The following is a 26359-nucleotide window of genomic DNA, read 5'->3' as shown; positions in this document are numbered from 1 at the left end:
ACCATTAAATATATTTACCAATACACCACTGAATAAAATAATATATTAGGTAAAATTTTAAACTCAACTACACAAATCGTTATAACGAATGGAAATAAAAAAAAAAGAATTAAAGTTGTCGTACTTTTTTTTCACAAATAAAAATTAATTCACTAAAATAACAATTTTGACGTGCTAGAATTGATTTCATACCACTGTGTGACGGGTCGTAAATTAACCGCGTATTTAATTAAATATTATATTTCAATTATGGCATCAATACATTGTACGTTAGAGATGAATTATTGAACAACGGCTTTCATTCATTGACGTATAACGAAAAATTAAAGTTCAAAAACAAAAAAAACCCGTTCACATTAATCAATCGAATATAAAGACGTAAAATTGACTCGTTCATTTCAAAGTAGTTGGTATAACAAATTTACTTGGCTCAATGGTTACGATAAAGGTTGTAGTTCTATACATACCTAATTCTATCATAATACTGTAGGAGAAACTATACTTTTTCTTAGTATTTTAAATAAATTATCTTATGGAGTCAAATTCGCAAATCCACTCGATAGTTATACACTAAAGTTAAGTCTTCCCATAAATGTTATTCACCCACTGCTACTGTAAACGACCCTCCAATAATATAATCACACAAAAATACATAGTGAAGCGCGCAAGCAAAAAACGATACAAACAAGATATCAAAGGGTAAGAAATAAGGGATGCATACGAATCGCCGTATTCAGAAACAACAACAAAAATAAAAAAATACGTCGCGACCAAACTGCGTGCGCGGTTTCCTCACGTCCGCTATATTGTAGTAGGTACCTACGGCTGTTCTATTTCGACGTGTTTGACGATATATTGAGTGAGCAGGACTCGGATTAATGTGTATTTAAAAAACCAAAATATGTAAATATGTTGAGTGATTTCGGTCTATAATAATGTCTCATTTATTCCGCAACGGATATCTCTGATTAACTGTGGGCCATTTAAACCAGGATTTTCGTAAGAACACGAGTCTCGTTTAGCTAGCTTTGCTGTCTGTACTCCAAACGTGGTTAAGGACAAATAAAAAATAAAATATCATTACCGCGAATAAATTATTGACGATCATTTGTTTGGTTGATAGAACGAAATTATCTAATCTATTTCGACCATAAATTACATTTAACGACCGGTATTGTGTTTGAAAACACGATATGGTCGCAAAATCATGACACGGTTGATAAAGTATAAAAAATACATTGGTTATCGGTAGAGCTAGGATTTTGGTGACTTTTGTATTTTTTTTCTTTAAGTGCTATACAATTCTAACCAAAAACTAAATTTGTTTCGTGATATAACAATTTAGAATATGTAATTTTTATTTTGCATTCTTTTGCATTTTTTGCATTTTTTGTGTTAAATGCATTTTATTGCATTTTTAAGGTCATTTTTACATAATATTACAAATATTACGTTCATTTTGTGTATTTTAACTAATTTTTATTTATTTTAAGCTTTTTTAATGCGTAAAGGGAATTCCAATTAATAGCTATAGGCAATTTCCTACTTCAGTCCATTGATACTGAAAAAGTAATATAAGAGTAAGTAAGATAAGATTACATATCGATCGAATTCAAAACTATATAGGTATACAATAGTAGCTTTAGTAGTGAATATGACATGTACCTATATGGTTCTACACCGATCTATACACAATACTAAACAAATAATATTACGACTCATATTAAAACTTTAAAAATCTTAAAAAATGCCAAAAATTAAGTCAACATTAGGAAGCCGTTTACGTAATTTTGTGAGTGAGTTTGGTGCCGATATTTTTTCTATGGACGGTATGATGCTTTTCTGTAAAGTTTGTAATGTTACAGTGGCTTCCGAAAAGAAATTTACAATTCAACACATCAGTCGAGATAAGCATGCTTGTGGTGAATGAATGAAGTGAAACAAAATAATCAAGTACTATTATCTAATTTAACAAATAATAGTTATCAATCGTCATTTAATTTAGAGCTTTATGAAACATTAGTAGCTAATATTCCACTTGCTAAATTAAATAATACGAATTTTAGAAATTTTTTAGAAAAAAAATATAAAATTTAAAATCCCAGACGAGTCTACATTGCGTAAAAATTATGTTGAAAAATGCTATTTAAATACAATACGAAATATTAGACACTATGTAGGCGATAAAAAAATTTGGGTTAGTGTAGATGAAACAACAGACGTTGAAGGCCGTTATGTAGTAAATATAGTTATTGGTACCCTGGAAGCAGAAAATTCAGGAAAAATATTTTTATTATATTCTGATGTCTTGGAAAAAACAAATCATTCAACCATTGCAAAAGCGTTCGATAAAGCCATGTTTACATTATGGCCTGAAGGAATAAAACACGATAATGTCCTTATTTTTGTACCTGATGCTGCCCCATATATGGTGAAAGCAGGAAGAGCTATTTGTACTTTATATTCAAAAATGGTGCACGTAACCTGTGTGGCGCATGCAATTCATAGAGTTGAGGAAGAAATAAGATCAAATTTTCAAGGTGTCAATAAACTTATAAGTTGCGTAAAAATAATATTTTTAAAATCACCATATAGTACACAAATGTTTAAAACTCTTGCTCCAGGTATTCCATAACCACTCGAACCCGTAATCACACGATGGGGAACCTGACTAAATGCTGTAAATTACTATTGTGAGAATTTTTTTTATGTAAAAAAAGTTGTACTTGAATTAAATCATGATGATCGACTACTATAAAAGAAGCAAAAGAACTTATGTCTAAATCAAGTTTAGAGGCCAATCTAATTTATATAAAATCTAATTTTGGTTTCATTCCTTCAGAAATAAAAAATCTGGAGAATTCTGGAATCTTATTCTCAGAATCTATTAATAAAATAAAACAAATTGAAACTACAATGTACCTTGCTCCTAATGTAATCGGAGAAAAAATATCAAACAAACTGAAAAATGTTTTGATGAATAATAATGGATTCAAAGTTTTAAAAAATATATCTGATATTCTGGACGGTGAAAATATAACAAGTATGTTAGAGAGGGTATTCCGGAAGACCTAACTTTAAATGATATGGTTCATTTCAAATATGCTCCTGTTACTTCTGTGGACGTCGAACGAAGTTTTTTTCATATAAAAACATTTTATCTGACCGCCGTCGCAGCTTCCTGTTTGAAAACCTTAGGAATCATCTAATTGTGCAATGCAATAATATGTGTACAGGTAAAAAAAATATGATATATTTTTCATTAAATTATTTTAATTTATGATTTTATTGATTTTTCAGAATAATTATACCAGGAAGCAGTTAAATTCACAAGTCAAATGTATACCTCTTTTATTCATAAATCATAATTATTAATTAATATTCTAAAAATAAATTTTTTTCACTCATCTAAGTACATTTTTTGGTAATTTTTTAAGTTCATTTTTTAGAGTTTTTAGGTCATTTTTGCATTTTTTTTTAGTGCGTTTTTGTGTATTTTTTAGGTCATTAAAATCCTAGCTCTAGTTATCGGGTACACCTGTTGTTAGCAAACCGCGCACGCACTTCGAACCCTTTGCTAAGCATCAACGCGTGGCGCAATTCAAAAAAAATATCATTTTCGGATGTAATGTAAATGCGCAAGCGTGTAGTAATGTCTGCAGTAATATCAATGTGATACGTGTCCACGATCAGAGGCGTAGTCAGAGGCGGTTAGTGGGTTATAAACCCCCTCCTCACGAAATGTCTTTCTTATTTTGTAAAATACACAATAGTTTTAAGACGTAGTTGTTATGTGATCATTAAACAGTATTCACAGTTTCAATAAACTAGATAACAACACATTTTATATTTTTTAACATTTGTTTAATCGACTTATTAAAACAAACAATGTAGTACTTATATAGAAAATTTAACCCCCCTCTCTCACAAAAAAAATAATTTCTGGCTACGACACGGTCCATGATACAGACTACTGACTGGTCATAATACCATTTCACTTGCAATATTTTTCTACTTTTTTTTTTTTTACGGCGGAAAACATTATGAAGATACCAAGATAAGTAGAATTTCCTTCATCCTGTGAGTACTGATGTCAGTATCCATCATTGCCGGGAGTACGCGGGATCTTGAGAATCCTTTTTAACGCTTCGGGTGTATTCGTAAATATTTTTTTGTTTATAAAATACAAATACATATTATACATAAATATATATCATTCATCATTGCAAGGAGATCGAACTACGATTCATGAGGAAAATTTATATTTTACATTTTCTAACCAACCCAATTTTCTGAAATGTTCACTAAATTTCTAACATTGAATTAATTGTTTGTTGAATAGCTGACTATAGTCGAATAAATAGTATTGTAAGTATACTTTATAATTACACGGTACAATGCTGATCAATGCAAGGAACTAAGTACAATAGTAGCACACAATATTACATTTTAGTACATGTTATATTATACTAAGTAAGTGCAATATTATTAATTTTTTAATAGTTTATTTTATTTGACCTATGCTTTAGTATTATATTTATATTGATTAATAATGGTTCTACAGACCATGCTGTTATCCATATTCAGTAAGCACTAATATTAAGTATCGGTAATAATACGTTAAATAGAGTCAAACGTTTTGGACCTCTTAATTAACTAAGCCGGGGTCATTCTAAACAAATTGTCGGGGCCTAAATGTTGTGTCAATCCGTCCCTGGATGAGACACGATTACTGTAACAAACCACGTGTAAAACTACCTATACTACCTACATGATCATACAAATTGTGTGTAATGTCTTCGTTTGCGTGACAGTTTCAAATTTCGTGTAGCAACGATTATTTTATACTCGTTACGGTAATTATAGCATTATCGACTTTAATCTTGGTATAACTAACTATGTTTTTCAAAACATATTCGTTTTATCGCCTGGAACAATTAACCTGTAAATAAGTGGTTTATTTATGGTTTGTTTGACATATTTAAGGTTTACGCTTATATCACTGTCTACCATTTTCTGTACAGATGATTGAGTGATTGATTTATTTACTTCTACTTATTTTTTTTGTTTCAGTTGAAAAAAAAAAAATATTTTTTTCGGAAAACGTAAACTAGTTACAATTTTTATGTTCCTCGAGATACAGAAAAAATACATTCTCGCTCGGTAATTTTTGCTATTTCCTTCTACGCCTAACTCGGTAATCGACACGAGTACTTCATAACTTCTGTTAATAATCTCACGACGAAAATATACATAAATATATATAGTCTATGTTTGTACAAAAATACATATTATGTGCATAAGCAAACACGCGAATACCTACAAGCTGTGCCGATTGTACGGTAATACTATCGGACGAAGACTCCGGCCGACCAGTAACCCCCTTCGGTTGGTGTAGTGGCGGCAGAGACCACGGACGGGTGATGGTGGTGATGTTGGTGATCGACACCCATTTCATTTCTATGTTGATGTTGTTGCAGTTGTTGCTGCTGCTGCTGCTGCTGATGCTGTTGATGCTGTTGTTGTTGTAGTTGTTGTTGTTGTTGTTGTTGTTGTTGTTGTTGTTGTTGTTGTTGTTGTTGTTGATGGTGGTGGTGTTCTTGGTGATGATGATTGTGATTGTGTTGAAGGTCGATGATGGACTCTCCTCTTTGCTGTTGGTGGTGGTGTTGGAGGTGTTGATGGTGATGTTGGTGTCGTCTTCCGGCCGCCAACGCCACTGGCTTACAATCATCGTCGTCTCTTGTATGTTCGGCCTTAATACCACGATCGGCCGACGGCGATGTGGATGACGAGGACGACGAGGACGACGACGACGACGACGATGACGCTGACGATGATGAAGACGACGAGGATGACGCGGACGACAGGGATGACAAAGACGACAAGGACGAAGACGTAGTGGTCACCACGCTGGCCGCCGCCACTCCCGTGGTCACCTCGGTCACGATCGAATTATCACCACCGTAATTGCACCCGTAGCCGCCGTCTTCGTCGATCGCGCCACCGGTTGCGGCCGGCGGCGGTGGCGGCGGTGGCGGTGGCGGCGGCGGCGGCGGTGGTGGTAACGATCCGCCGTAAGCCGAGCCGCCCGTGTGCATGTTGGCCGCAGCTGCGGCCGCGGCGGCAGCAGCCGCAGCAGCAGCGGCCGCTGCTGCGTACCTGGTGGCCAGTTGCTGGTGATGATGGTGGTGGTGATGATGGTGGTTATGAGCCACATTCGGGGCAGGAGCAGAACCGGCGGCCGCGGCGGAGGTTCCGTTGGGCCCTCCGGACGTGTCGGAGACGGCTGCGTAATCGTAGGTGGCCGCCATGTTGAACAGCGCCTCGGGGTCGCAAACAAATTTGTAAACGTACCGTTCGCCTGGCAAACAGTTAAACACGGGCAACCGTCATGATATCAGTCAATAACAAACAACAACACGAACGCGGTGTATGCACACAAACGCCCACTCGCGTGTTTTGCTCACTCGCCTACACGCTCCTCCCCTCTGCCCCTATACATATATGCCTGCGCAAGTATCGTTGTTGTTGTTATTATTATTATTATTATTATTATTATCATTACATGTAATACAAACACTCGGCGGCGATACACGGTCGTCCAAGTGTACACGGCCAACAACGACGTTCGCTCTGCCTTTTCGCCGCCGTTGTGATATTACATTATTATGTCCGACAAACACCGGCGCACGCGCGCGTAATCGAGCGCATACACGCCGCGGGCGTCCGACCGTCGCGAGTTACTACTGCTCAAAACGCCAATAATTAATAATAATAATAATAACAATATCATTATTATTTATTATTATCGCGACGGTACGATCCGTATCGTACGTGCACAGTCAGAGGCGGCTTGATCATGAATTTTGTGGTTCACTGAACCGCCAAAAATTTTGGGACGGATGTCATTTTAACAGACGGGTGTACTTGGTCTTGGCATCTGGCAGCGGTATCTAAAAATTAGATAGGTAAAATTACCAAGGACCCGATGGGCGGACGTTATAGCTCAAGATTTCAACAATACAGAAGGAGAGTCATCTTTTGACGATGCGTATGATAGAGAGAAACTGAGAGGTTTTGTGATGGCAGCGATAGCACTTAACGGGGCCGATAAGCTGAGAAAGAAGAAGAAGAAAGTTTTTGTACGTGGTGGTTGGGTGGTAAAAACTACGCTTGAACCGCTAACCAAAAAACGTCAAACCGCCTGTGTGCACGGTTTATGCAGCGTACATCAGTGCGGGAAAGGACGCGGACGTTTTTCTCACCGATGCGTTGCGGGCAAGCTGTCCAGCTGTAGTCGTCGACTTGAGCTTGGACGCTTTTGGCCGCGGTCCACCAACGGCGTCGGAAATCTTTTTTGCCGCAGTACAACGTCAACGAAAATCAGATCACCCGAACGTAGCTTAACGCTCTACGGCCTAAGCACACGGATTCCGTAGACGCGACGACGTTCGGTTTCGTTGGTGTTTTTTTTTTTTTCTCCCCCGTTTGTTCACATCGATACTCCGCGAGCATGTTTGCATAACGCTTCGTATTAACAACATCGGCGCAGCGTTAAGTTGCATTGTAGTCGTGCAGGCACACGCCGCGGGCGTCGGACACGATCATGAGCTGTGCGTACAGTAACGATCGTAACGACGACGTGTGTTATAACAACGATCGGAATGTATTATTAATTTTTTTTTTTTTATATTATTGTTTTGAGAATATTGAATTTTTATCGAATATCCTTCGTGCAGTATTCCCTATACTTTGTGCAAGAATACATTTATATCGATTTAAATCACGACCGTCCTGACGATAACTTTGAATTGTTATCGTGCAGTAATATGTAGCATTACACATTATAGGAAAAATATAAACGAAGATTTAATTTTTTTTTTTTTTTTTTAACGGCTGAGAAATTAAAATGTCCCAGTAGTTATATTATTACATTAAAAATCGTTAATCTGGGAGGAAACGGGTGTTCGATAATAGGACGGAAACATTTGCTGTTAATAATTATGTTTTTTCATTTTATGAAAAAAATTGGATTTAATGAAATAATAAAAAAAATATTTTTAAAATATTACGCGCGTATTAAAATGCTTCATCAGTGTTTCCAGTTACCACAGTAATTTTAATGTTATGAATTATAAATAGGACTTCCGATAAATCAATTTGTTGTTTTCATTTCCTCCAGCGATTTCTTTTCGAACTCGAGAATACATTCAATATAAATATATTAAGAATTAAAGATAAACGGGATATTACGTGTAAATTTTTTTTATATTTTATATACATGTTCGAATTTATTAACTGTTGGGAAGTTGGAAGATTGCGTAGTTAATTGTATTGGAAATGCATTAATGTAAATCACGAGATTACGAAATGGCTGTTCCACCGAGAATTACGATAACAATAGCGCCCGCGCACGAGTGTGAATATGTATCATGGGCGTTTTGATGCATCACCGGTTCGTCTCTACTTATGAACTGCATACTAATCATATGCAAAAAAAAAAATTGCATACTGATTTATTATGATAAGACATGTTACACTCACCAGCTACTTTCTGCATTATACCCTTCTCGTAGTAATATCTGAGTGACCGGCTCAATTTGTCGTAGTTCATGGCTGGTCTGTTCTTCTGCAAACCCCATCTCCTAGCCACCTGTGTACCCCGAAAAATCAAACTATTAAAATGCAAAACACATGTACGCAGAATGATGTATTTTGTACGTATGCGGCCACAAAAGTATTTCGGAGACCACGTAAAAGGCAAGACACCGCAGTCTTGGTAACGAACGCACCGAGAAGTCAAAACTTACTACTTAAGTGTGCAGTCCTGGAATAGAACTCGATGAGAAAAATACCACTAGAAAGACCGAAAACAAGGTGAAAGGATTCAATCAAAAATGAAGCGGAAACTTTAAGAGACGTTCCGAGAAGCAAGGTTTTGATGATGAATAGAAATAGTTCGAGAGTTGTTTGTAAAATGAGATATTCCGAAAAAATAATGAAAAAAACCTAAATTTATTACCTGTTTATATATATGTGCGTGCGTGCGTGTGTGTGTGTGTGTGTGTGTGTGTGTGTGTATGTTTAATACGTGTACACTATCACATGCCACAAATTTCAACTGTCATCTTTTCATACCTCTTCCGGTTCGACTAGTTTAAACTCCATTCCCCTTCCGGTCCACATGATGCACGATGCGTTGTTCGGGTCCTCCAGCAACGTGACCAGAAACTGCCATAACTGTAACGCACCCCGTCGTTGGGGCTGTGGTGGAACGGTGCTTCCAGCGTATCCTTCACCACTGCTCATTTCGTGTCCCGAGGACGCGACCGATGATTCCGAGACTCCTCCGCCTGTATGACAACGATGACAACATCGCTGATTTAATATTATAAACGCAACTGTAATCATGCGCAAAACTTTCTCACGAGTAGTTTTCGTGTTTAATGTACAATCTATACCTAATTTTTTAAAAGTAATTAATAAATTTTGTTTTAAATTATCAAAACTTTACGTCAAACCGAAATATTTTTATCGTTATTTTACGGAAAAAAAAACATGACATTTTCTAATACTTTTAAATAGCTATTAAAAATAGAAATTTATTTAAAAAAATGTATCTTTTGAATCAACGGTAATATAAATGTTCAGTGTCAATTTCAAGCCTTAACAATTATAACTTATTAACTTACGTGCAAACAAAAATTCAATATTGCTGCAACCAGTATACCGTAAATATATTTTTATAATTATCATCAGTTCTTTAATATATATATTAGCATAGGCGATTGTATTGGTGTGCCGAGTATGCTCGTGCACCTCCAGGATGGTTGTAACTAAGGTCCTACAATTTAAATTTAAGAGTAAGGGGTTTCTATTTTAACTTATATTTCTCAAATTAAAAGTAATTTATTCTTTTGAAATATTTGATAAAATGAATAATACTTTTTTTTAGAAAAAATAAAACTAAATTTTCTAAATTTTGGGCAAAATATTATTATGATGATATAACAGCTACAATTGACTACAAAAATACAAACCACAAATAATTGAAACTATATGAAAAAAATATACGAGATTCAAGGAAAATATATTCATTGGGAATAATATACTACAATATTAAATAAAAAATTAAAATAATGTTTATTTAATTATTTATACATTATAATTTATTAAATATACCAATACGTTTTGTTAATATAGCGTCCAAAAGTATTGTAGGCACCCTCTGAAATACAGGTCTGCACACGCCTATATATATTATTTTATTAAAAAAACTGTTTAGAAATTCATGAAATAGCTTTCATTAAATTACCAATAAGGTGAAATTTCCTATCAAAAATCTTTAAGGTTGTAATGTTTAGAGCAATCCTCATAAGCAAAATAAATAACAACATTTTTTTTATTGATTTAATTCTTTATGCGTTATATTGTGTGTTAATAAATAATAAAAATATTACTATAAAAAAAATCGTGTTTATAATACAAAAAATAAAAATAAAACACACATCTTACATAAAACCATTACATTCATGGTTTCACTCAAAGTCTAAAAAAAAAAAAAAAAAAGGATAATCATATATTTCATAAAGTACACAAACTTACCATCCTGATGTCCGTTGTCTTTGTTGATCAGCAGTGGTGGAGGTGGTGGTTGTATGTGCATATGCGTCGAGTGATAGTTAAATACGTCGGACTTGCTAAAAAACAATGGCGAGCCACCTGAGGATTAAATGGCACGTATTATAATATATTTAGGGAATGATAATGCAATATTAATAATTAGTGTTCATGCTCGAACTATTTTTTTCCGTAGTCTTTGTGATAAATTAATATTAACGAACTTACGTAAGTTCGCTTATGGTTAATATACAAATATATACATATATATAAATGTTTGTACAAATTTGTATGATTATTTTTCGTTTAATTATATAAAAAAAAAAAAAAACAATTAATCTTAATATTTTAAAAGATCTACGGTGGTATTATTTACACTATGTATATAAACATATAATGTACACGAACGATTTTGAAAGCATCCGTTCAAAACCTCAAAAACTTAAACGAAAAAACGACTACGACGCGAGCGGCTTATCATTCTATCATTCTATAAAGGGCGCTCGTCTTTAATCGGGTTGGCAGCAGGATATATACCTATATATATATGTACATAAAAATTTATACAACAACTCAAAAAGACGAACAAAAGAAATAAGTGTTTCAAGCACGTCGTCAGTCCTCGCATAAACCCACTTTTTTACTACATACTACTGTGTAATAATATATATTTTTTAAACTATTGATAGTTAACTTGAAATGTTCGATTTAATGTCTCAATCGTACCAGTAATTATGTAATAATATAATAATATACAAATTATGTATAAGATAATAACATTTTATTTCTTATTTTATATACTTTAACCCTGTTATTTCTTGAAGCACGATTACAAGTTTTATTATAGTTATATAATATGTTTTAAGTATTAGACTATGAAGTGATATCTACGAGAAATATATAATTTTAAAATATAATTCGTGTTTTTTCATCAAACAATTTTTGGACGGATAGTAAACCTGTATTATAAGTTCCAAAAAACATATTTTTTAAGCAGGAAATTGAACTCCAAAAATAGCTGTTATTTTAGGAAGTTTGTTTTTTCAATTCTTGGTGTAGTTTTCCTAAGAGGCAGAGAAACTTGAAAGTTATAGTATATTTTATCCCACGACTTGCTATATTTATGTTAATTAAGTCAATAATAGTAACTTTTATATTTTGAATATTATGTACAAGATTAACTTTGTAACATTTATTTAGTGCCAAAAAAAGATTTTGTTTTATTTTTAATAATTTAAACATATTTTTACAAACTATGACGAATGTGTATTTTTCTTATTTTTTTTTTAAAGATATTCATTAGTTATTGTTTTTATTTATATTGCACCAATCTAGGATCACAATTACTTTTAATACGCTTTATATTGAATCATATTGCTCTCAAAAGGTACATGGACGACGAACACAACAAAAACTAACATTCTAAACCTGTATCTAAGTAGATTTTTTATTTCGCTTTAATATTTTAACTCCCTGAGGGTATTCCTAACTATACATATACTAACATACATCATACTTGAATACTTAAATAATTAAGTACAGAAAAAAAATAAAATGAAGACTCAGTAGAGCGGGATCTATAATTACATTTTATAAAAACGTGGATTTTTTCATTTGAAACTGAAATTTTAATATATTGTTACTGACCAATAAATTTTATCGAAACTCAAACAAATTCAACTGGTAATTTAAACTTAAGAGTTTAATTATTTACACCCATTTAATGCTAATGTTGGAACTTTTTGCTAATTTTTTTTTTTTACTTGTTTTTAAAGCAGTTATTAATAAATATAACTGATAACTACAGTTTCTTCACTTCATCGACACTGAAATAGTCGTAGCAAGGTAATTCAAATATTGTACATAAATTATTACCACCTGTTTTAAATTTTCTTGTTATATAAATTCATAGCGTTTAATTATTTTGTTGAAATGATTAGTTATTTATTACGTCTTTTTAAATAAAACTAAAATCAAATTTAATTAATATTCATCGTGTTAGCAGTTTTACGTGGTGGAAAAAAAAAATTAATATAACTAACTTATCCTACAAACCGTAGAGTATAAATACGGCGGGAAAAAATACGTGTATATAAATTAAATCAACGCTTTCATTTATTTTAATTATTGAATAAATATTAAATATTAACTTTCATTAATCTCATTTTTGCGTGTATTCATCTTTTTTTGTTTTATTCTTCCATTAATTAAAAACGAATTGTATACATGGGCTGTAATATATTAGATTTAAAATTTTATACTGTAGATGCCTACTACGTTCAGTAAATAAAATTTCGAATAATTATTTTATCTTCAACTTTAGTCCTCATATTATTTATATTTTATAATTAAGTGTGTATATAAATGTTTGTATACATTTATGTAATATAATTTGAGTATAAATCATTGTAATTTGTATATATTACGTTGCTTGTGGCATCGTTATTATCTATGCAAAATACTTATTAACAAACTTAAAATTTTAAAATCTATGAAATTATCTGGACAAACGCTGTATTATTATATTATACATTCAACATGAATGATTTAGCAGCACTTTAGTGGTAGATATATCATGATATATATGTTATTTGCCTTTGATGCGTTTTTCACATAATTAGTATACTAACATATACAAAGAAAATAAGTTGACAGGATAAGACTGCCGATTTTTATTGCTAGTTATCGATTAAAATACTAAAAAATTATCAATATTATTTGCGAATAAATCGAATTAGCAGTAGTAGAGAAATGTATTTAATTGTTCATTCGTGTGCACACCAGACTTAACGTAAATATATATATATATATATATATATCAACAGAGTATTCTAACTATGTACTTATTTTAAATTATGATGTACACTGTAGAGGTAGAAAAACGACAGAGAATCGCGAGGCTCGTCCGCAAGAGACGTTTTGTCGATGGAAAACAAGACAGATTTCATTTACGAGCTATTAGCAACAACAATGGGATTTGTAGTATTTTTTCAACTCCCGGCGGGAATCGTCATTGGCTTTTCTTTTTTTTTTTCGTTCTCCCTCTGCAGTCACCGGGACTAGGCACACGCTTACTCGCTCGACTAAAAGGTTGCCGTTACATTATTTAAAACCCAAACGCTTATATCCTACCGATTTCGTCGGTTCCGAGAGAAAAAAAAAAGAAAAATAGTGATAATGGGTCCATAACGAAGGGGCTATAATTCATGTATCATCAACGGCAACAACAACTACGCATTATTATATTGTAAATAATACATAAGGGCGAGGGGTCGCGAGCAGCAGTAGCACTAGGGTTGGGTGGCTACGGCGATTAGTCGAGGATGAAAAACCGCATGTACTGTGCGTGTATACGAATATGGTAATAATAACACACACGCGCGTACGTAACCTACAAGTTCGTTTGTATGTGTGTGTGTGTGTGTGTATGTGTGTGTGCGTGTGTTTTTTTTGATTCGAAAACTCTTTGAAACTTCTGATTAGATACGCGCGGTATACATTAGCTGCTTCTGCCATGTATTATTACATAGACAAGTACCACGTACGTATCGGTGGGCCCAAAACCACGACTGCACCCATACATTAACCATGTACACTTGTCGCGTCCTTATATTATGATAATTTATGATTCCGTACAACACACGTATGTAATGGTTTCACAAATGCGATTCTGTACATTACAGCTCAAAATTCGCATTCGTATTATTGACCGTAAGAGTTTTATGTACAACAAATTATATTAGGTACAGTGACGGCGTGACAGAGTGTTTCATGAAGTCACTGCAATGTGGCCGACATTGAGAGGTGCTACCCCTTGGGCATAGGGTACCGCTGAACTGATTGATACCAAAATAACGAAAGCTATCATATAATGGAAAATCGTATGTAGCACATTTTAGGTGATGGTGATGATGGAGGTGGTAGGTGACCCTTAGCATTTATACTTGCCTCGTGTAAAATGCATTACACCAATGTACACATTATTATTCCTACGTGTATATTATGTACTCGTATATAAAACGTATTTGAATTTTTCTAATAATTTAAGGTGTTCGATGGAAAAACGCGCGCGTTATGTGTACATACGAGTATGTACATATCGGGCTCAGAGACAGCTAACTCTGTAACGTGTCATTAGCTCGGAAAACTAAATTAGCTAAATAAATTATATTATTTAAATTAAATAAGCTAAATTTTTAAACTAATATACTAAAACACGACATCAAGAGTGTAAGTGATCACGGGCAGACTCATAATCTTAGAAATGAAAGAAAGACTTGGTGGAAAACGATTCCGCAAATTATGCGAAATTGAACTGCAACCAAAAGATTGTTGTCTACTCATGATTACGTAAACTCATTGAATGAATATGGATATCTAAGATAATTTTGTATTGATCGTTGTTAATGAAATTAAAAACATACTCATTGATACCATAATTTTTTATTTGTTATCCATGAAACACGAATAACAAATATCTCGGTTATCTCGGTCTGGACCACTTTGGTTTTTTTTTGGTTTGTTCCAAAAAAGTGCTCCAGCCGATAAAGACGACAATGAAGTGTACATAATTGAATAAACTATTAATAAATAATACATAAAAACATTAAAAACTATTTCAAAAATATACATAGTACCTATTGGGCAATAGGTGAGCCATCATTATTACATTAAGAAAGATTAAGCCCTTTGATTACATCTAAAAGTAAGCAACGTGCATTAAGTATTGAATACTAAGCGAAAAAATTACTTCTATATAAACTCATAATAATGTGTATATACGATTAGATTCTATTTTAAGTATAAAATTAAGGTATAGATCGACTTTTTGATCCAGAAATGTTTCTATAATTACAGCTTTTGGGAAAATAATAAAACTTGAATTTAATAAAAATATAATTTTTCATTATTTCATATATGTATAATATACATTGTGTATGTATTAATTTATTAAATTTTAAAAGCAAACACTTCAGATAATGATAGTTAAGTTTTTTTTTTTTTTTTTATCGCAAATAACAAACAGCTCTTCTTGGACTTATTTGAGGATAAGAGATAGCCATCAAAATATTTCTTCCTATTAATATACTCTATAATCACCATAGTTCTTAATATAAAATGTGACCTCCTTGAGGATTAAATTGTTGATCTACTCAAAATTAAATGTTTTGTTTCGCCTATACTCACAGTATTATTCTCAATTAAACACAGTTTGCGCATCACAAGTATGTATATCATAAACGATGGTAGTGTTAGCGAGATGTGTTAATTTTTGGTTTCGTCAAAAACACCACCCCCGTAACGCTGTTATAATATTTACGTTGTCAGATCCCTCTTTTTATAATTCGTGGACTGATCAATTTAAGCTTAGATATTTTTTTCAGGTGCTGAATATTTTTTAATTCAATTTTGTTTTGTTTTTTATGCCTGGCGGGCGAGAAAAAGAAATATTACTATGTGAAAATTGAACCACTTGTTTTCGTTGAATATTGGTGGCAAATCAGTATCGTGACGTACGTGTTCGGAATTTTTTTTTTTTTTATTTACTTTTGATGACACTATACCACCGTCACCCTCAGGCGTCTTATATTTATATTCAATTAGTTTTTAGATTTTCCTCATTGTTATAATAACGCATATCGATGAGAGACCAACTGCGTGCAGAGCATTTTTATTAGTGTTTTTGCATGATATACATTAGGTGTGTATATTTTACGAGTATGATATATATTATAATTGGTCGATATTTCTATCAACCAAAGTATGAAAAACCAGCATGTAAAACGAAACGTGCGATTTTTTTATCCTTTGGTCTACCGGTATATCTAATATAAGCTATACGGTAACGAAACAATGATTAAAATACGTTTTCATCTTGTTGACTTTAAAACCTGATTATAATTTTTTATAGTTCCTATACTACTAAATATTGAATATTTTCCATTAAAATTACAACAATTTAATTTTAACTTATTTAGAATTAATATTATAATACATATATGTGTACATTATGGTTATAATTATAATAATATTGGTCTGATTAACCAAAGCAATTTAGTTAAATTATTACAAATCAAAATTTAAATTAGGAACAAAGTATATTACTCATATTGTTTAATTAATTCAAGAAATTCAATATTAACTGTTATAAAATAAAATATGAAGTAAACATCATTATTTTATATTCCAATTATTAATTATCATATTTCAAACTGGTATAGCCTAAAAAAGCCATTATTATTATTATTATTATTTAACTGTTTAAACCGTTTTAATTTAATTTAATATTTATAATATATTTAATATATATATATATATTTTTAATTAACACAATTTAAAACCATACAGAACGTTAGGACTGGGAGATTCAATGATCAATAAAAAATCAAAAATGTAAAAAACAATTCAAACCATAATCTTTGTAGTATTATACGAGTATCATATGCATTAGGGCGATTCTTACTTATGGAAGAAGAAAAAAAATTGTTTTTTTTTCATAACCATTCCATTTTTTTAAGTGTTATGAGTAAATAATTTGTGGCGAATTTGGTTATGATGACTTAACTCCTTCTCGTCCCGCAAGAGGGATGAAAAATGATCAAAGAGGGTAGTTTTATGGTTTTGACGATTTACTCAAAAACCATAAGGTATAACCCTTTCATAAAAATGTATATAACATTTATTATATCATTAATTACTGTCTATAAAAAAATATCTGTTAAATTTTTTTGTAATTATCTATTATTTTCGCATGAAAATAGCGAAATACAAATTATTTAATTTATTAGGTAAAATTAATTTAATTACGGTTATCTTAACGTATGTGTTAATTATTTAAATATAAAATTAAATATCTTAAATAAATGTATGTAATATTTAATTTTCTAAAAAAAAAGGTTATTTATAAGTTTTTGTTGGATCGATTAGTTTAATGTTATATTTAGATTTCTGTAATTATAAGCTAAAACGAAATAAACAATTACTGCTGTCACGATTTCTTGTATTTTCTATCGCCTTTCTACTGTTATTATTATGATTAACCAATAAACATTTTTATCTATAAATAGTAAACAATAATATAAAATAATCTGTTAATCAGAATATTGTTATCGAATAATTATTAGCAATATGTAAAAATTTTAAAAAAATATAACAAAATAACCGTAATAAATTCAATTATACCTAATAAATTAAATAATTTATATTTTGCTATTTTTGTAAAAAAATATAATAATTACAAGAAATTTTGATATATACTTTTTTATAAAAAGTAATTAAGGCTTTATTAAATATTTTATAACATTTTACGAAAGGGTCATTGGTTTTTGAGTTAAATCGGAAAAACCATAAAACTACTCTCTTTGATCATTTTGCATCCCTCTTGCGGCACGAGAAGAAGATAATTCATCATAACCAAATTCACCACAAATTATTTTCTTATAAAATTTACAAAAATGAGGGGGCCCTGCATCAAAATTTTCAAATTTAAAATATATCTATTCCATATAATTTACAGTTCATTAATTTTCGGTATTTTATTGATGATGCCGAATTAAAATATTTTGATTTGTTCCAGTTTGGCTGTCTATGAAAAAAAGTACCTCATTTCAAAGCAAATACGCTCTTTAGTACGTTAAAAATATATAATAGTGAACTTTTCCAAACAATGTATAGTTTTAACTTTTAATAAATATTTTATAACTCTTGATTGGCTAACGATTTGGAAATTATAATTGTTGATACTTGCCTTGTGTCGAATATCTAGTGGCGTTTCCGTTCGCATCCTGTCCGTAATACTTGGACTCTAGATCTTTTTTGTGCGTCACCATTGGTGGATCGTAATAATCGTAGTATAAGTTTCTTGTGGTCAGACTTCTAGAAAAACATTTAAAATAAACATTTAACATTGGTGTGTAACTTGTGATGTTACAAGTATCGTTTTCAACATTTATCGATACAATTGTACAAAATGCAGTGACGCTATACCTACTCGATACTCACAACTGAATTCATACCATATATCATAATATAGAAACTGTAGAAAGAGGATTACATTCTTCAGAGAGCTGAGAGGTTCGCAGGTCGGTATGGGTTTTAAATAATCTTTTGAAAAGCCAACAAATGAGAAGCCCGTAAATAATTATCAGGTTAATAATTTAAGGGAATGTAAAGGGTCCAAGTAGCTTATAACGAGAGATCGTTTAACCCTTTGTATTAAAAATTAAAATACATAGTGGTGGAGACGCGCCCTATTTCTGGGGTTAATTATTTCAAACAGTGTATATATATATTACATACAATATGACATACAAATTAGTAATTCTACAATTTATGGCTTAAACTTTTCTGAATTCAATTCTTTTTTTCTTCTTTTTTTTTATATATAAATATTACTTAACTAACAAAACTAACAATATAATATATTACTTTTCATAGAATTGTATACAAAACTGAATGTTATTAAATAAATTATCATATAACAATATATTAATGAAAAACCAACTAGCACAAGGAATAGTTATTAATGCATTAATATTTCAATAAAAATTTGTTTTGAGAAACAAGTAAATTAATTCCATACAATTTATAATAGTTTAATTTTATCGTTATAAGTACATAACTATTTAATTTAAATGTCCAACATAATACTACGTTTTTACAACAGAATTTACTTATTACTTTTATAATGTATAATATACAAGCAAATTTCAAAATTACCTGAAATTGGTTGGCGAATGTGGATGGTAATGATCAGTGAAATACCGCGTGGACCTACCACAACAATCTGGATACCTTAGTTCGGATTTTGTAAGATTTTGTTGATACATTGTTCGGTCTAAAATAATGTAATAAATAAAATATTTAAAATTAATTATTATGATTAATATTAATTTCTATCTTTTATATAATATGTCATGGAAATATATAATTATGTTAAGATTTCATTTCATTGTTTTCGGCAAAACGTATTTAAAAATCAAAAAAAATCTTAATGTATAAACTTTATAATAGATAATTTATTCCTAAAAAATTGATTACTATACAAATGTATAGTAGTACAGCTTATTTTTTGATAGTTACAATTATGAAAATATTTATGGATTTAGATCTCAAAAAATAATTCTAATACATAAAATTCTTTATCCTACAATATTTTATATATTGTATCCAATATATCGAACTAACAAAAGAAATCGAATTTATACGTTGTTGATAACGATTACACCGAAGTTTTCAATATCCATCCTGCTTTAAAAGCCCTCCACTAAACAGCTGCCTATATATATGTTTTCCAACTCATAAATCTAATTCAGCGATTTACCGAGGGTGTTGGACGTTGGTCTTATTTGGTTTATTCTTCAACAAGGACGACTTCTACCCCTTCAATACAGCAAAATAAACACAGTATGCGTGTATAATATATAATATATACTCATTATATAAGGCAACCATGACTGCATTTAACAAAATGATTCATTGGTAGATTTGTTTTCCATATACTTTTGAATATTTAGTTTATACAGAGGATATTTTCAAGTATCAACATATTAACTCTCTAACTCATATAAAATCTACATGTAACATGTTTAAGCATAGTTTTTATATTTCAGGCATTATCACTGCGTGTATTACTTAAATACTCAATTCGTTCACCTACACTACTATGTTATAGCTAATTCAATATTATAACATTATTCAAGATTTTCATATAGTAGTATTTATATAATTACTTATTAACACGCGTCCATTTAAAACTAAAATTTTAATCATTTTCAAATAAGGTTTATGCAAAGCGTCTACATGTTTTAGATTAAGATTTTTGACTCAGCGCATAATATAGCGAGTTGGATTTTAATATCGAAATGACAGAATAAAATGTATAAGAAGTTGTGGATTATTAATGGTATGTATACTCATGTATGGAAAAAATGCACACATTTAAACTGTCATTTAAAAAATGGATTCGTATTTCTTTTAAACTTATATATACGCACTATTATTTCTGATTTCCAACGAAACTATCGACGTATATGTCATGTTTGTAAATGCGATATGATCAAAGTCCCCTTTAATCGAAAAGTTAAAATACAATAATAAAAAAGGTAAACGATTTACCCCCCCGCTAAAGTATTCTACTTAGCGGAATCTCAGCGAGATACCGTAGTGTCGTCTTTTTCAGACTACCGCTTCGTCATCGAAAAATGATATGCATATAATACATATACTAGATATTGTAATAATATATACTTAATTCATCTCTTAAAGTAAAAGTTGTTCTACAGTTAAACAGATGCGATTTTCGCTAACTGAAAACAATAGTAAGCTGCATAGTTTTATTGTTGAGTTACAATATTTGACGTGAGTAGTAAACAATCAATTATAATGAAGTGTTTACAGAAAACAAAAGTATTGTAAATATATTTTGCTTTGCATAACAAAAATAGCACATCTAAAAACTTATCTGAGATTCCTAAAATACATTACATATTTAATATGCCGATTTATAAAACCATACTTAAATTTTGTGTAATTTTGTTAATCGAATATATTTTTTAAAATAATTTTTTTGATGTTTTTTGTTTATTAAAGAATGAGTCGTTATAAAATATCAATAAATTATAGGTTGCTTAACTAAACAAAAATCAAATTTAGGAATTAAAATCATTTCAGCGATATTTCTTGACATTTAAATGGCATTCAAACGATGTTATATAAAACATATTTTATATTAATCCAACGGTTAAACAGATATCCGCTAACTTGAATTTGCCTCCAAATCTGTTTACTATTTCATTCATTACATTTACTACAATACATATAACATTAAACTTATATATAATAATTATATACTTAAGAACATATCTGTAAATTATATTTCATAGATATCAAATTGAATTAAGTTTATGTAAATTTTCAAAGTTTTTAAAAATTTAGATTCATAAAATCTATTTAGATATAAAAAAAACATATTAATAGTTAATCTTACCTTCATGGTTCCAGTTTTCTAGCATTTGGCTAATAGGTTTACTTGATAAATGTACATATACGTTATCTAAATATCGAAATCGTATTAAGTTATAACTATTTTAATTTTAATGGTACACAATATTACAATAATTATTAAATAATCAATGTTTCGGTTAATTTTTGTTAAAAAAAAAAAACAAAATATTTTATTGGAAATGTCAATGTTTCCGCATAATCGATTATTAAACCAGTAATTCAATTATTAATCTAAAGTGTAAATTAATATACTAAAACAATGTTCCTCAAACTATGAAATACAAGGATATTATAAATCATGTCGTGAAATATTTATTATATATTACTATAAATTTCAAAGATCATAAATAATTAATACGGGTTCAATTTATTAGCAATTTAGTAAATAATTATATAAAAAAAAAATCATTTAATTTAAGGTTTTAAAGGTGCTGCAACTCGTTTTCGCTTATTCAAAATTTTCGACTTGAAAATCGACGACTCGTTTGCGCACGACGAAATCAGTCGTTTACTTGAAAATAGATAACTCGTTTATGCACGACACATTCACAAACATGACACGTGTATACATATATCGTAACAGATTGCAGTACAAATTATCTAATATATTATCTTAATATTATCTTATAATCGACTGTGTAAACTGTAGATTATATAAATTTGGATTTTTCAAACAAATTTTAGAAAAGTTTCGGTAGGAATGGCCTATGTATATGGACGGTACAGTGGTGACTAGTGTGTTGATAACGTAAACTTTAATATGGCATAGAAATTTTTAATATTATTGAATCTCTGTGAGAAAAACGATGTTTCAATATTGATAATTATGAATTTAGTGAATACCGAGTTTTAATGAATGGATGTTCAAATTTTAGATGCACTAATAAAAAATGTCCTGCAAGTGTTATTGATAATAAATCTAACAAAATAATAAAAGTAACCAACTCTCATAATCATGAGGAGTATAATAATCAACGATTGTACGCAAATGAGTTCTGACGCTAGGAATTTTCGTCACAGGTAAACAAAACATATGTGCGCAATCGAGTTGCGCATTTTTGCGCAAACGAGTTGTAAAAAAGGTAAATGTGCACAAACGAGTTGTAGCCTTTAAAGGTTATAGGACTTCTTTACTATTTAACTTACTTACTATCTAACTTACTATTTAAAGATCCACAACGCCATAAATATAAATTTGAAAAACATAGGAGCAAAGCACTAACATGGTATTTTCCTAACACGCCACCATATTCAAGTAAACATTAAATACCTCCAACTAACAAATAATTAACAACAGGTTTGCATGTAGATTAGAATTAATAAAAAAATCCAGAAAAAAGTCCCGCGTTAGCATATGAAATTAAAAATACGTAATTATATTTAAAAAGAAGAATCTTAAAAAATTATTGTAATATTCTCTTATTATATTATTATTATATTATAAAATGTATTAATAAATATAATTATTTTACAAAAATGTTACTAGAAATTATATTTGAAAAAAGTTGTAACATATATTTTAAGCAGGAAAACGATTATTTAATGATATATATGTGATTTTATTCCCTTACCTGTTTGTTGTGGAACGTCAAATATTTCATTTCTTTTATCGATTTCTATTAGACCGTTTTCGATTATTCCGGACGTATACGTCGAATTTCGGTTATTGAACTGAAAAAATTATTTGATTATTTTAAATTTCGAATATTAATAACATTAATTAACATTTATAAAACATGAAGTAATATATAAAACCTATGCATTGACTAACACTAGACTATACAATTAAATTGATCTATGTTTAAATGAATAAGTAAAAAACACCTTTTCTATTTCATATTTTGCAGTGTATAACACCTTAATGTGTAAACAGAACGTCCTAGAGAGAATCGACTAGCTTAAGGTGGCAACATTGGAGTATCAAATATTCTTGAAACACCCAAAGTTCGTATGTAAAACTAGATGTGACTATTTGTCGAAGATGCCACTGACTAACCACTGACATCACTACATGGATATGAACTCTGGCGATAAGAGTCCCTCGCGTATTATGCGTATATTATAGTACAGTAAAATATAGCGTAACTAACGAATAACACGAGTTTTATGGAATTAATTACTGTGCTTTTCGAAAATGCGTCGTGAACGAAATCTTGACAGTGTATAGAATTTGCAGAATACGTTAGCTAGAGTGGGAGGGGGGGAACACCGGCGTCCGGAAATGAACACAAACGGGGAAACCACCGGGGCGAAATTGCATTATAAGGACGAGGGAAAGACGTCAATATAGAATCGAGTCGCGATCGAATGGCACATCTCATCCAGGTCGTCCGCCGTGAGATGAACTCTTCCGACGCCACACACAAACTCGACGACGACTTCTAATTCGTTTTGTACGATGATTTAACGTTGGAAAAGTCATTTATTTTTTCCGGCGCGCTCTTGATGCCGTAAGTGACTAATAACGTGATCGGGAAACCATTTCCACTCTACGTTTCCGTCACCCACGCGCCTATATAATGTGTAGGTAAGGTACGCTAGCTAGAACGCAATCGACGATTTTTTTATTTTATCCTCCTTCCCTTCATTCTCTCGTCGCTCTCTCTTACTCCGCACTCTCTCGTGGTGACAACGAGGGCTGTTAATAATATTCCATTAATCCAGTGTTTTTATTTTTTAATCGTAACGACTACTGAACATGTGTATTGTATATGTTACAATTAGTCTATTTGTGTTGTTGGAATATTTTTCCATTTTTTACTGATTTTGTATGCTGACATATACTATAGCCATTAGATAATAGGCATGTGCATATGTCCAAATATTCAATTTTATTTTTTATAAATATAAAAAAAATTAAAATATACCGATGAAAATTACAATTAAATAGTTAAAAGTAAAACATAGTACAGAAACATGAAAATAAATCCAAAATTGGAAAAGAAAAATAAGAGCATAGACTATAAATCTCTTTCCCTCTTGCTCACAGTAAATGTGATACTCTTCAGCTATCGCGATGATAATGTTTTGGTAAATAAAGTAAATAAATAAATCTCAAAAACTATTGTTAATTGTAAAATTTAAATTTAAAACACTTTTAAACTTACATATATTTAATAGCCAAAAATGATTTATTTAGTTTTCAATATTTATATATCATAATAAAATAAATTTTAAAATACAAGTAAATATTTACTAATACTATAAAACTAATTTTACCTTATGATAAATTTAATTAAATAACATAGAGCGACAAATCAAAATATTTTTTACGTACATTTTAAATATTATATAGTTTATATGATTTGAATAGTGTAAATTGAATGTCGAAGAAAATTAATATAAATTCCATACTGCTAAGCCAACAAAAAATATATTATTAACCTGATTAAATTTAATATGGTATCTACAACAATGAGATATTTTACTATTTGTCATATACAACTATATACGGAGTGACAAAGATTAAATATTCATTAAACAATTATAATAATTGGTAATTTTAAAATGTTAACTGTATTGATGATTTATAATTAGTTACACCACAAGAATATAAAAGGCATATTTTGCTTTTTATTTTATTTATATTTAAAATCCAATTTACTTGAACACTCAAATTTAATTTTATAATTCATTTTGAGAATATACAATATAATACATTTTACATTAAAATTATCTATGAAAGTACTTACTAAAGTTTTTATGCATTTGAGATACACAATCATGTATAATCTTAATTATATCTAATTTGATAGCAATTATTTTGTTTTAAATTTACTCACGGTCGATAGTATTTTCGGATGATCTACTGGTTCATCTACCTGTTGCTCGCACGGAGTGTTAATCATAATTTAATAAAATGAAAAAAAAAACTATGTATACAATTATCAAATATAATTATTTTTGTTAACTATATGTGATTTTAATCTTCTTTGAATAAACGATTAAGTAAAATTACTAAAATATAAGTTAAAAAATTCAATCAAGCTTGCATAATTGAATATGAATAAACCTTGTGACAAACAGTAAAAATGACGTCCGTCAAAGCGAAGCGTTTTCGTATAACGTATCCTCATAAGTGCTTTACGAAGTGCTGTTCTCAATAGGGGCGGGACCAAAGTCAGGAGAGGCGTCCGACTACCGACCAACCGTACAGCTTGCTTAGTGCGACTACGCTTTATTTACGTATTTCACAGGATTGAAATGCTTGGGAAAACGAAGGGGAAATTCATTTTTTCATTTAGAACCGAACACAAAGTATATTAAATTATTATTATTATTACGGCAGTAAAATTATCAAAAAAATGTTATTGGTAATGAAAAAATCCATATGAAGCACAAATTATACGCCCCTTCATTCAGATTTTTAAACGTTCAACTGGTGTTCACACAACACAAAAAAAGTTGTAATATTAAACAACAGTATGTTTAGTTAGTTTATTGAAAAAAAAACAATGATAAAAAAAGATATTGTACACTTATGTTATATTATATAATTAGTGTATTTTTGATATAATCTAGGATCAAAATTATAAAAATTCACAATTAAAGATAACTAATTATTAGAGTTAGGATGATGATGATCTAAAAAAAGACACAAAAATGCCAAAAAAAAAAAAAGGAAAAATGCTCTAAAAAAGTGTAAAAATGACCTAAAAACTTAAAAAAAATTATCTAAAAACTAATTAAGTAAGTGAAAAAAATATATTTATAAATATTAATTTGTATTAGA

At 30.4% G+C, this 26359-nt stretch overlaps 1 protein-coding gene across 3 annotated transcripts; it reads right to left on the bottom strand.

Moving 5' to 3' along the window:
• Positions 1-3458: 3458 nt before the first annotated feature.
• Positions 3459-25655, bottom strand: LOC112680904. Of its 3 annotated transcripts, none has more exons than XM_025551140.1 (9): positions 25410-25655; positions 23199-23298; positions 21611-21676; positions 19342-19459; positions 18371-18498; positions 10609-10725; positions 9142-9356; positions 8548-8656; positions 3459-6364 (listed from the first exon to the last, which is right to left on the bottom strand). In XM_025551140.1, exons 1-9 carry the CDS (start codon positions 25473-25475, stop codon positions 5349-5351), a joined length of 1935 nt encoding a protein of 644 aa, XP_025406925.1. In that variant the 5' UTR covers positions 25476-25655; the 3' UTR covers positions 3459-5348. The 3 variants fall into 3 exon arrangements, with proteins under 3 accessions (XP_025406925.1, XP_025406927.1, XP_025406926.1); XM_025551142.1 differs by lacking the exon at positions 25410-25655 and adding an exon at positions 23452-23532; XM_025551141.1 differs by lacking the exon at positions 21611-21676.
• Positions 25656-26359: the final 704 nt, after the last annotated feature.

Source organism: Sipha flava, unplaced genomic scaffold (assembly GCF_003268045.1).
Source record: "Sipha flava isolate LNK unplaced genomic scaffold, YSA_version1 181_pilon_pilon, whole genome shotgun sequence".
Classification (NCBI taxonomy): domain Eukaryota; kingdom Metazoa; phylum Arthropoda; class Insecta; order Hemiptera; family Aphididae; genus Sipha; species Sipha flava.
The sequence above is the reverse complement of the archived record's forward strand: the minus strand, read 5'-3'. Positions and strand labels throughout refer to the sequence as shown.

Coding starts and splice junctions, on each gene's coding strand:
- LOC112680904 (XM_025551140.1), bottom strand. CDS start 25,475: ATGATTAACACTCCGTGCGAGCAACAGGTAGATGAACCAGTAGATCAT. Junction 23,299..25,409: donor ATCCGAAAATACTATCGACC/GTGAGTAAATTT, acceptor TAATTTTTTCAG/TTCAATAACCGAAATTCGAC. Junction 9,357..10,608: donor AGACAACGGACATCAGGATG/GTAAGTTTGTGT, acceptor GTTGTCATACAG/GCGGAGGAGTCTCGGAATCA.